The sequence below is a fragment of the Balaenoptera musculus genome, chromosome 8, assembly GCF_009873245.2.
Source record: "Balaenoptera musculus isolate JJ_BM4_2016_0621 chromosome 8, mBalMus1.pri.v3, whole genome shotgun sequence".
In the NCBI taxonomy this organism is placed as follows: Eukaryota; Metazoa; Chordata; class Mammalia; order Artiodactyla; family Balaenopteridae; genus Balaenoptera; species Balaenoptera musculus.
Window position 1 is genome coordinate 13,796,022 of NC_045792.1, and position 12,602 is coordinate 13,808,623.

The window sequence follows — 12,602 nt, forward strand, 5'->3', positions numbered from 1 at the left end:
ACCAAGCAGATGAACCGGGGCCTTTCTTCAAAGGTAAAGATTTTGGTCAGATAGGGCATGGGCCATGCTTTCAGGAATACCATGTTTCAGAGACTAGGGAGGAGGCAGTCTGATTTTATAGTGCTATAGACTGCAAGGGATTAAGGGCTGAATAAGTGGACAGAAATGAAGGCAACTCCTTAAATAGCTATCACACTCAATGACCTGAGAAGAATAACAGTACCTACTCCTTAAGGCCTCTGTATGGATTAAACCTGCAAATGCACTTAGAATGATGTCTGGTCCAATTGTAAGCACTCAATGTTAATATGCCAGACACAGGACTACACACTTTCCATTGTCCTATTTAGTTCCCAAATCAAGTCTGTGTGTACTTTTACTATCCCCAATTTGCATGCAAAAGAAACTGAAGTTTAGAAATGTTAAGAAAACTGTGCTAAAGAAGATACAGTGAGAGATGACAGGTGATCTGCTGAGCGGGAGCAGAGCGGGGAGTCAGAGATGGAGCAAGGCCCCGGCTCCCACTGAGAGTTGCCAAGTGCTGAAAGTAAATCCAGGCCATCACTAGCCCACCAGCATCCTGGAGGAAGGAGGCGGGTCCTAACTAGACATCACAAGAAGCAAAAAAACAGCTACCATTTATTTAGAACTGGGAGCCAGGTTTGGTATGAAGCACTCTACTCCATCCCCCCACATCTCAATGCTGGTACAGTACTAAGAAAGAGCCATCAGGGACTTCCCTGGCGATCCAGTGGTTAAGACTCCGCGCTTCCACTGCAGGGGGCGCGGGTTCAATCCCTGGTAGGGGAACTAAGATCCCACATGCCATGCTGTGTGTCCAAAAAAAATAAAAATAAATAAAAATTAAAAAAAGAAAGAGCCATCATTAACTCATTTTCCTGATCAAGACACTCAAGCTTAAAGAGAAAGTGGCTGCCTGAGGCAGGTTCTTCTAGAACGAGGATGCAAGAGCAGCAAGCAGCTACATCAGAGCTGAGAGCCAGTGCCCTTCTTGAGACTCACACACTACCCACTGCTACCTCTGGGGAGTAGTGATGCCCAGTCCCCTGGGACAGTGTCTGAGGCTGGAGCCATGTTTCTGTACAGGCCTGTTGTGGGGTGAGGGAAGAGCAGGAGAGGGAATGAGAAGGGTCATCTCAGCCCTGTGGGAAACCCAGCGTGAACTTCAAGCACTGTGGGAATGTCCGTGGCATCCCGACACAGCTCTGAATCTCGTTCCTTCCTTACTTGTCCCCCTGGCTTCTCCCTATCCCTCAGGTCTGAGGCTGGCAGCTGGCCTTGCCCTGGACACGGTCTCCTGCAACCAGGGAAGCCACAGCAGCCCAGCTGTGATCTGCAGCCTCTAAGGACAAGTACTCTGGTTTCTACTGAAACCGGAAATATGGAAGGGCCATGCCTCTCAGCTCTCAGTTCCCACCCCTCACCCCCAATGCTTAAATGGGGGAAATGAGACTTAAGCCTGGCTACTCCTTTTCTCAAGAAATTCTTTCCTTTCACCTTTCTCACTGCTCCTTCATGGCCTCCTATAAGGGTCTTTCCTTCAACTGTTCCATAGATGATGTGTTTCCCTAGGCCTCTCCTCATTGTCCCCGGCTGATTACATCCACTCCTATGAGTGGGTGGTGATTTGGGGGGGCCTTTTGCAGGCCTGGCTGCTTTATGATAGCATCTCCCAAGAAAAATGGGACCCTAAAGAGGGTTGAGTGTTTTCTTCCTTTGAAGAAGGAAGAGTATGGGCTCCCTTTGCTGTGCATCAGGCAACTGCCCCACCCATCAGCTCTGAGGGCATCCCATTTCCAACCTCAGAGCTCACCTCCGCCCCCACCCCTGCCCCATCCTCAGACCACGCACACACCAGGGTGCTGCAGATAACTTTAATAAGGCATGGGCTGACGGTTGGTTTGTGGAACTAAAGGTCAAAGAGGGAGGGCATCACATCTGTAAGGAAAGAAGAAAGTCAAAGGGATCTATCTGCCGTTTGCAGACGCTGTTCCATAAGCCTGGAAAGCTCTCTCACGGCAAATGATCTACTTTTCCTCTCTCAAGGCCCAAATGCCACCTGGTCTCCAGGAGAAGAAAAAGCCCCCTTTGCAGAGAACTGCTTATACCATGCTTCTCACATTGTGTGGTCACCATTTCCCCAAGCTGCGGGGCTGTGAGTAGGGCCAGCTGCACCTTAGCTGTTTCTCCATCAACTCCCAGCACCTCAGGTTCCGTGCTTGTGTGTGGGGGGGGACCCCTGACGCAGGCACCACCCCAGGGTCTCAGAACACTGCTCTCCTCTCCCCTTCCTACAGAAGGTGCCACCCCCTCCCCGCCCCCTCCCCCGTGTGACCCTGGCTCCTTCTCTGCATACTCGGCCTTGGGTCAGGATCTTCAGGGCCCCTTCCCTCGGCCCCACGTGTGACGAGGCCTCACACCTGGCTGGCTCATGCACTGTTGGATAGTTTCCAGCTTAGTGGAGGCCAAGGCGCGGGCCTCCTCTGCAAAGCGGCGGTGTCCCTCCTCGGTCAACTTCCAGAGGCAGGATCGGGGCCGTGTGCTGGCGCCACCCTGCATGCTGACCGGCACTTTCTCAAAGCTGTCTCGGAAACAGAGATTGTGACGCACGGTATTCTTCCAGCCTTCAGGAGCCGTCCGGAAAAAGGGGAAATGTTGTCTGCAGACAGGGAGGAATGGTAAGGAGAGGTGTGGTCTCTCTGGGAGACGCCTTACCCTGGAGAATGTTCTCCCCCGGGGCCAGGAGCCTCAGCCCTTCTCTCACGTCGGAGAAGGGCAAGCTGGCCCACGACGCACTCTGCCGACTGAGCATGTGTCAGACCTCCACCTGGCGCAGTGCTTGTGCAGAGCCTCACCTTATAGACCCAGTTCACTGCCCCCACTCCCCGGCTCGCTTTCCTCCCTCCCTCCGAGGGCTCAGGAGTTTGACTTGCAACAGGAACAGAGCAGAAATCAGGCCAACAAGCTCCTGTCAGAGGAATCCTGGTCAAGGAGGATGCCTCTTGAGGATTAATACTCTGTGACTCGTCTGATAATAGAGGGAAAAGGTCTGAGAAACTCGTCATAGTCATGGGTACCCGACTCTCAAAGCTCAACGTAAATCCCTTCTCAGCCCGGCTTCCCCGGGTCCTTGGGGAACAGGCTGTGCCAGGCAGTTCAGTCCAAAGGGAAAGCATGTGAGAAACTGTTGGGGAAACCAGATTTTATACTGGGTTTATTTTAAACCAGATTTTATACTTCCCTCTTGAGAGGGAAGATGGGAGAATTTATGACCCGGGTGATTTTATATTTTAAGGAACTAAGGTATAAAAAGGTTGGAGTTTCTTAGATGTGAAAGGGGGTGGGGTGGCTATCTTCCTGTCTATGTGAGGTGTGGACACACATTCGGGGACAACCCAGAACCAGTGCCTGGGAAAGGAGAAGTATCCTCTCAGCCCCAGATGGGGGAACTGAAGCAGCAGCCCAGGGCCTGGAAGGTATCAGAGCAGGGCCCTGCCCCCTCCCTTCGCCCTCCTCACAGGGCCCCCCCCTGCACATACCGAGTGAAACTGTAGATCTGTTGCACGTTGAGGCCACAGGGGGAACTGTTTCTTAATGCCAGTGCAATTAGGTGGAAGTAATTGAGAGGGGGCCGGGACCACAGCCCCCCCTCCTGGCTGTTGGCTTGCCGAAGCCTCCGACTCTGGAGGGGGGCCCTTTTGTGAGGGGACGGGAGAGCCACAGAGGAGCTGTCATCCTGGTCCTCAGCCTCCTCCTCTTCTGTGAGCTAGAGGAGCACAGAGTAGGAACTGGTCCTGACTCCACGGCCTCTACTCCAGGGGTGCAGTGGCAGGAAGGGGTGGTGGTCTAGGGCCACCATCTGGGCTTCTCCCCAACCCAGGGGCACAGCTAATTTCTGAACCCATTAACCCTTCGTTAGGGCCCTAAGAAAACAGAACTCTCTGCTGCATCATCCCTGTGCCCACCCTGCCTACATCCCAAGTCCAGCCCACACCCCAGAAATCCCTACCTCCCAGTTGCTGGGGGAAGAGGCAAACCACTTCCGAGGGGGATACTGGTCTCCAGAAAGTGATGGCGACTCCACCACTGTGGCCTGTGGGCATTTGGCAAAGTCGTCTTCTTTTGGGGGTGGCTGAGGGGAAGGGACTATGCTTGTCAGATTCTTCCCCTTACTGGGTTCTGGGACCTCCAGCTTTCCAGGGGGGAACACGATGTTGGGGTCTACCCACATCCACAGGTTGGGCTCGAAATCTGGACCTGTGCAGAGAAAAAGGAGATTGCGGGCCATAGGTCATGGGCTTTGGGTGTCCCGCCCAGGCCACAGGGCCATGTCAGAGAACTCACTCCCATCTACTCACCATCTTTATCAGGGTTGGGTTTTTTTTCCAGAGGTAGTTTTGGTGGCTCAACTATTCGGAGTTTATATCTGGCAACTAGCAAAAAGAAGAGAGTCAAAACATCCTAGGATTTTCATTTTGGCCCCTTGAAGCTTCCCTGGGAAGTGGCTACGGGCCCTGCCTGGGAAGTTATGATGCCATATTCTACTGGTTTCCCCTTACCTCTCTGACCTTTTCATTCTCCTCTGCATTCTTCTCTTCTCACCCCACATTACAGCCCCTAAACCATCTCATTAATGCCTGTTACTTTAGTCAGTCACCATCTATAAACTCAAGGCTTACAAATCTTTATCTCTAGCCCAGACTTCTCTGCCAGCCCTTAACTAGAACTGCCCATGGGATAACCCACAGGCATTTGAACAACATTTCTAAAACTCAACTCCATTTTCCTGCTCTTGCTCCTGCATTCCTTGTTTCAGCATATGGCACCATCTAACCAGCTGTCCAGGCTAGATACTTGGAAATCATTCTTTTTTTTTTTTTTCCTCAATTTTTTAGTTGAAGTATAGTTGATTTACAATGTGCTCGTTTCAGGTGTACAGCAAAGTGATTCAGTTTTATACACACACACACACACACACACACACGCATATATATACACATTCTTTTTCAGATTCTTTTCCACTGTAGGTTATTACAAGATATTGAACATAGTTCCCTGGGCTCTACAGTAGGCCCTTGTTTGTTATCTATTTTATGTACAGCAGTGTGTATCTGTTAATCCCAAACTCCTAATTTATCCCCCCCCACGCCCCCCCCCACCACTTCCCCTTTGGTAACCATAAGTTTGTTTTCTATGTCCGTGAGTGGAAATCATTCTTGACTCCTCTTTCCCGTACAGCCACACCCAATCAATCACCAAGTTCTACCATCCTAGTCCAAGCCTATAACCTAAAAGGTCTGTTTATCTTCTTTTCTTTAATTTACCGTATTGCAGTTTGAGTGATCTTCCCAAAATGTTAATCCAATCATGCCACCCTTCAGTGTAAAGCCTTTTGATGGCTTTCCATTGCCTTTGGGCCAAATCTAAATTCCTGAGATAGTCTACAAGGCCCTGGCTTCTCATCAGTGTTGAGTCATTCCTCCCAGGCTCTCCACCCATCTCCAACAGACCACATCTAGATCCTCTGCCTTCCCATAAGCTGTTCCCTTTGCTGGAAAGAAACACTCTTCCCTCTTCCTGCTTGCCTAGTTAAATGCTACTCACCCATCAGGTCTCTGTTTAAACATCTTTCTAAAGCAGGCCTTCTCTGACTACCTGTCCAAACACTCCTGTAGCACACATTTTATTGTAATTACCTGCTTAGTGTCTATCTCCAGGTCTGTCTCCTTCACTGCCTGGCACATGGGAGGAGCTCAACTTAACTGGATGAATGAATACATGGTGGGCTCAGAGTAAATCAGGTATATATTAGAGCTAGCTGCTCGACATGAAGCTGGCTTCTGGTCCAGGTAGGGGGAACTATTTTTGTCCCCCTCATTGTCCCCATGAGTGTCATCATATTACAGATGAATCTAGGTTTTTGTCTGGAAAATGATGATATACTTATTAGAGAGCTCAGTAATTAGAAAGGATGCCCATTACATCGTTAATGTTCAACACAGTATTCTAAAAAGGAAAAAGTAGTAAGAGATACAAGAAAGAAAAAGGCAAAACTATAATTATTTACAGAAAAAAACATAGATTAACAGAAAACCATACAAAATCGATATATAAATTATTAGAACCGATAAGAGTCCAGCAAGTTTGCTGGATATAAGACCAACATACTAATCACCACTGTTCCTCTATACCAGCATTAAGAAACTGGAAAATAATTTTTTTTCCCAAAAAGGTGCTGTTCACAATAGCAACCAAAGTTATAATGTATCTAGGGATTAACTCATCAAAGAATGGACCTTTATGTGAAAAAGATGTACTTACTACTTAAGGACCTAAAAGACTTCAATAAACAAAGACATATAATACATATTATAAAGATGCCAATTATCCTCAAATTAACCTATACATTTAATGCAGATATTATAACACATAAAAATTGAAAGGTTCTGCACAGTAAAACTCACAAGGGAAAAAAAAATCCATAGATAATAAACCAGAAAAAAAGTCATCTCCAGAACTCTCAATTCTCTGATAGACAGCTCCTACAAATCAAAAAATAAAAGGCTAAGACAAATCTATACATGGGTGAAAGATACGAATCAGTATTCAGAAGGAGAGGCTACCTGAAGATGCTCAGCCTTACTAGTAATAGGAACACAATAAAAGAATGATATAATACTTTACATCAAACTGACAAGAATTATAAAAAGAGGTAATACCAAGTGTTGGCAAAGATGCAGTGAAATAGGATCCTTTATTACATCTGAATAGCAACCGGTGCTGGTGAAGAATAATCAGGCAGCACTACAATTTACTGTCTAATTCTGGGTGTGTCTACTCAAGTTAAAAGAGGAATTTATATACTAATTTTCATTGCTACCATCATCTACCAAATTCTCGGCCACTCCCCCTCATTTAGAGGAATATAGTTCCTGGCTCACTGTCACTAGTGCTACTCCTGCCTTAAATCTTGGCTATTTCAATAGATACATAGATGATTATCCTAATAACCTGGCCTCTAGTTTCTTGAACTCTTCTGCTCCCAAAATTCTGCCTTCCATCCTAACATAGACAGTCCTCACTGTCATAACCTAAACCAATAACTGCAACCTCTCCATAACCTCATTTTTGCACCATGTAAAAATGCACCACCTCCTCTTTCCAACCATCTCTTTTGATACCAACTGATAACCCCAATCCATTGATCTATGGCTTTGGAGCACTTGTTTGGTAGAGCTGGATTTAATCAGGGTTGTGGTTTGGCCAAGCAAGTGTTCCAAAGCCATAGAGAGCCAAAGGAGTCAACGGTGTATGCAAGAGAGTGAGCCTGTTTGACTGGGGGATTCTAGGTTAGTTAAAGAGAGGACATCCTCTCTAACTCTGCTCTTTGAGAGCAGGGAAAGGGTGATGAGATCAACAGACGGGTGATCTCAGTGGGATCAAAGGATAGTGCCTCTGTCCATCTCCCTCCCCTGCTCTCTCTGACACAGGTGGCCCCACACCTCCTCAAGGACAGTGTTTGAAATTTATTTTGGCCTCAGGAGGCTTGTGGGATCTTAGTTTCCTGACCAGGGAGCAGTGAAAGCGCCAAGTCCTACTCATTGGACGGCCAGGGAATTCCAGTCTCCTCTCTCTTCTGTTATAAATTTCTGTCTCTGGACCATTATCATCATTCAAATATGCTGTTAATTCTCTCATCTTATTAAAAACAAGAACTTCTTTTATCCCCACTTTCTGTGCCAGGCCACTACTCCATATTTTTGCTTTCCTTTGAGGAAGAACTCCTCGAAAGAATTGCCTATACTTTGTCTCCACTTCCTCTCCCTTCCACACTTAAAGCCTTGCCAATCAGTCTTCCTCCTCCACCACTCCCCCAAAACCACTATGATCAAGGCTGCACTCCACCAAAACCATATAATCAAGGCTCTGCTTTGCTAAATCCAATAGTCAGCCCACCTCCGACCTGATCTCTCACAGCAGTGTTCCTGTCCTGTGACCACTCCTTCATTGAAACACTTTCTTCACTTGGTTTCCAGGAAACCACAATATCAGTTTTGATTCTTAACGGTCACTTCCTCAGTTTTTTTGGTTTATCTCCTCTCCAATATCTTTAGAATGGAATGCCCCCCCAGGGCTCATCCTTGGTTCTTCTCTATTCTCACCCCTTAAATGCCAGGCGTGTACCAAAGACTCTCAAAATTTATATCTGCATACCTCTCTCCAGAATTGCAGACTTATATATTCACCAGCTTACTCAACATTTCTACTTGGATATCTAAAAAATATCTCAAACTCAGCATGTTCAGAACAGAATTCCTGATTTTCCTCCCTAAACATCCTATCAGGAGCTTACCCCATCTCACTACAAGACAACCCATCCTTGCTCTTGATCAGCCAAAAACTCTGGATGAGTCATCCTCTAATCTCTCTTTTTTACACCACACATCCAATCCATCAAGCGAATCCACGTGGTTCTACCTTCTCACCATATCCTCTGCCACCACCCTGGTGGTGCAGTCTGCCATCGGCTCTTGTCTGGATTACTACAGTAGCCTCCTAACTAGTCTCCTGGCTTCCCAGTCGCTCTACATTTACAGTGTACCCTCAACCCAGCAGCCACAGTGATCTTTTCAGACTATAGATCATTCAGGATCAGCTACATAATTTGTAGCGCCCAGTGCAAAAGGAAAATGTGGGCCTCCTTGTTCAAAAAAGGAAAATGTGGGCCTCCTTGTTCAAAAACTATTAAAAATCTTAAGACAGTGATACCAGGACATTAAACCAAGTATAGGCACACTATGCAATGGCACAGGTCACTCACTAAGCTGGCGATCATGTCACTCCTCTGTTCCAAACCTTTCAACCATGCTGCATCTTACTTGGAGTCAACCCTAACGCCCTCAAAGGGGAAGACGGCTCTTCCTGATCTCTGCTCCATGACCCACACCCTCTGAACTCTCCTCTTTATTTACTTTGATCCAGCCTCACTGGCCTCTTTACCGGTTCCTCCAGGCATATTCCTGAGGGCTTCTACACTGGCTATTTTTTCTGCCTGGGAAATTTTCCTCTAAGTATCCTCCGGCTCACTATCTCACCTCCTTCAACTCTGCTCTGCTCATATACTATGTTCCCAATGAAGACCAACCTGATGACCCTATTTAAAACTGTAGCTGCCACCACCTCCCAGCCCCCATTCCTGAGCCCTCTTACCATGTCCTTTTTTCCCCCATCTCAGTTATCACCTTATAACATACCATATATATGTATATATATATATATATATATTTTTTTTTTTTTAATGTGGATTGCCTGTGTGGCCCCAGTAGAATGTCAGCTCCATGAAGACTTGTCTGTTTTGTTCATGATGTATCACATGAGTGTCCAGAACAGTGCCTGGCAAATTGGAGGTGCTCAATAAATATTTCTTGAATCAGTGAAGATACAAGAATGTTCGTCAGCATTACTTATGGTGGCAAAGAGTTCCAGTGGAGTTTTGTCTCCATCAGTAAGGAGAATTAAAATGCAAAAAGTAATGTATGCAGATGATAGAATACCGCACAGCAGTCAGAAATGATGAACCAGATCTGCATTTAGCAACCGAAATAACTCTCAAAAACAATTTGAATGAGGGGAAAAAAAGCAATGAGTTTATGTAAATTAAGTTCACCTATAAAAGCAAAATAATGCTAAACAGTTTTCAAAGATACACCTATCTAAAGATATTAAACGGATTAGGGTAGATACTTGGGAGTGTGGGAGGTGACAAAAGTGGGTGGGGATTGAATGAGTTAATCCAAGTACTTTGCCCAAACAGATGGCAATCTTGTACCATGAATGTAGGAGGTGATTAACTCAAATCGCAACACTTGAGGACCAAACAAAAAAAGTTTTTAAAAGACAACGGTCAACTATCCATTCAGCAAATATTGAGCACCTCTAGGTGTCAGACAATGTATTAAGAGGTGGGGATACAGCCACGAACAAAACCGATTTTAAAAAGATTTTAAGAGAAAGATGAACGAAAACGTAGTGTGCCCCGATGGCGTAGGCGCCACGGAGAAAAGGCCGAGAAGAGGCCTAGAAAGTTCTGGGATTTAGCCGGGGTGGGTGGGGTAGGATTGAAAGGCCGTGTTCAGGCAGGACCCCTGCCCTCCCTGGGCTTTCGGTCGAGGCGGGGACTCCATTGCCCCTCGGAAAAAGTGGGGGCGGGGTGGGAGATCCGGGGTTCAGCAAAGGGGGCGCGGGGCCCGGTAACGCGACATACGTCACGGGACTCATGGGGGCGAGTGGCAAGCGAGTCAAAGGCCGGGGAGCTTCCGGTCCTGCGCGCCCAGGAGCCTCCGACCCTCCGCGGCGCGCCCATCCCCCACGACCCCCCTCTCGGACACTCACGGTTCTGTTCCGCTAAGGGCAGGTGCGTAGTGGTGAAGGCCAGAAAGCACTCGTTCCCCATGTCCCAGTCCAGCAATCCCGGGACCTGGCCATGGAGGCTGGCCCAGAAGTCTAGGTGCTGGAGCTTCAGATCCACGATTAGCTAGAGGAGGGAGAGCCGGCACAGGGTGGGAGAGTCTGGAGAGACTGAGGCTGAGGCCTAGGAGGCACTTCCTCAAATACCCGCGCTCTGATTGAGTTAGGTCGGAGCCCGCTCAGGTGTGCCCGGTCCGTCTGACACCCTTGCTCTCGAGCCTCCACTGAGTGCTCCTTGCCACGTCTTTCTGCAAGCCCCCCCTGCCCCGCTTTCATTTGGGAACCTTGGGGGTCCAGAAGGGAGGTACCCCAGGCCCTCTTTCCCCTCTACATTTGCACCAAGCTCTTCTTTTATTTAGTAAATCAGTCTACCTTTGAAGAATGATCCCGTGGTGGTATTAATAGCTACTTTCTAGAAGTTTGGAAGATTTCATGGTTTATCCAAGATTACATCTGTAAGTATATGGTGGAGATAGGATTAAATGGTGATTTTTTTATTATTTTATTTTTTTGAATGGTGATATTTAAATTTTGTTTTGCATAATTTCAAATTTACAGAAAAGTCCCAAGAATACTATAAAAAATTCCAGTATACCTAAATCCTGTAACTCACCAATTATACCAATTATTAACATTTCATCACATTTTTGCTTTTGTCTCCATGTATGTAAGACATACATTGTTTTTTCTGAACTGTTTGTGAGAGTAATTTGCAGACGTCATGTCCCTTTACCCACAAATACTTCAGTGTGTATTTTCTTTTTTTTTTTTTTAATATCACTTTTTTTTTTCTTTATTTTATTTTATTTATTTATTTATTTATTTATGGCTGTGTTGGGTCTTCGTTTCCGTGCGAGGACTTTCTCTAGTTGCGGCAAGTGGGGGCCACTCTTCATCACAGTGCGCGGGCCTCTCACTATCGCGGCCTCTCTTGTTGCGGAGCACAGGCTCCAGACGCGCAGGCTCAGTAATTGTGGCTCACGGGCCTAGTTGCTCCGTGGCATGTGGGATCCTCCCAGACCAGGGCTCGAACCCGTGTCCCCTGCATTGGCAGGCAGACTCTCAACCACTGCGCCACCAGGGAAGCCCTCAGTGTGTATTTACTAAAAACATGGATATTGGTTTACATAACCAGAAAATCAGAAACAAGAAAATCATCAAAATTTAACATTGATGGGCTTCCCTGGTGGCGCAGTGGTTGAGAATCTGCCTGCCAATGCAGGGGACACGGGTTCGAGCCTTGGTCTGGGAAGATCCTGCATGCCACGGAGCAACTAGGCCCGTGAGCCACAATTACTGAGCCTGCGCGTCTGGAGCCTGTGCTCCACAACAAGAGAGGCCGCGGTAGTGAGAGGCCCGCGCACCGCGATGAAGAGTGGCCCCCGCTTGCCACAGCTAGAGAAAGCCCTCGCACAGAAATGAAGACCCAACACAGCCAAAAATAAATAAATAAACAAAGTAAACAATGCGTTAAAAAAAAATTCTTTAAAAAAAAAAATTTAACATTGATTAAATACTATGTTTGAGATACACATTCTATTCAGATTTCACCAATTGTGCCAATAGTGTCCTTTATTTTTTTAATTTGTTTTCTGGTCTAGCATCCAATTCAGGATCATGCAGGGCATTTAATATTTATGTCTGTTTAGTCTCTAATCTGGAGCAGTTTCTCAGACTTTTATTTATTTATTTTAAAATTTTTTTTGAATTTTATTTATTTATTTTTTATACAGCAGGTTCTTATTAGTTATCTATTTTATACATATTAGTGTATACATGTCAATTCCAATCTCCCAATTCATCCCACCACTCCCCCACCAGACTTTTAAATCTTTCATAACATTGACATTTTTGAAGAGTACAGGCCATTTATTTTGTAGAATGTCCCTGATTTCCTCATAATTAGACTTAGATTATGCATTTTTGGCAACAATACCAGAGAAGTGATTTTGTTTCCTTCTTAGTACATCACATCAAGAGGCCCATGATGTCAGTTTGTCTCATTATTTGTGGTATCCATCATGTTTCTCAACTGTGAAGTTACCTTTTTTTTTTCTTTTGTAATTAGTAAGCAATTTGTGAGGAGATACTTTAAAGTGATCTAAAATCCTGTT

General features: G+C 46.2%; 1 protein-coding gene across 1 annotated transcript; it reads right to left on the reverse strand.

Moving 5' to 3' along the window:
* Window positions 1-1,930: 1,930 nt before the first annotated feature.
* Window positions 1,931-10,489, reverse strand: FOXR1 (forkhead box R1). The gene is made up of 6 exons (XM_036859753.1): window positions 10,414-10,489; window positions 4,380-4,454; window positions 4,031-4,278; window positions 3,561-3,787; window positions 2,442-2,680; window positions 1,931-1,959 (listed from the first exon to the last, which is right to left on the reverse strand). Exons 1-6 carry the CDS (start codon window positions 10,472-10,474, stop codon window positions 1,931-1,933), a joined length of 879 nt encoding a protein of 292 aa, XP_036715648.1. The 5' UTR covers window positions 10,475-10,489.
* Between the last annotated feature and the right edge of the window lie 2,113 nt (window positions 10,490-12,602).

Coding starts and splice junctions, on each gene's coding strand:
- FOXR1 (XM_036859753.1), bottom strand. CDS start 10,474: ATGGGGAACGAGTGCTTTCTGGCCTTCACCACTACGCACCTGCCCTTA. Junction 4,455..10,413: donor GCCCTTAGCGGAACAGAACC/GTGAGTGTCCGA, acceptor TCTTTTTGCTAG/TTGCCAGATATAAACTCCGA. Junction 1,960..2,441: donor ACAGTGCATGAGCCAGCCAG/GTGTGAGGCCTC, acceptor CTTTCCTTACAG/ATGTGATGCCCTCCCTCTTT.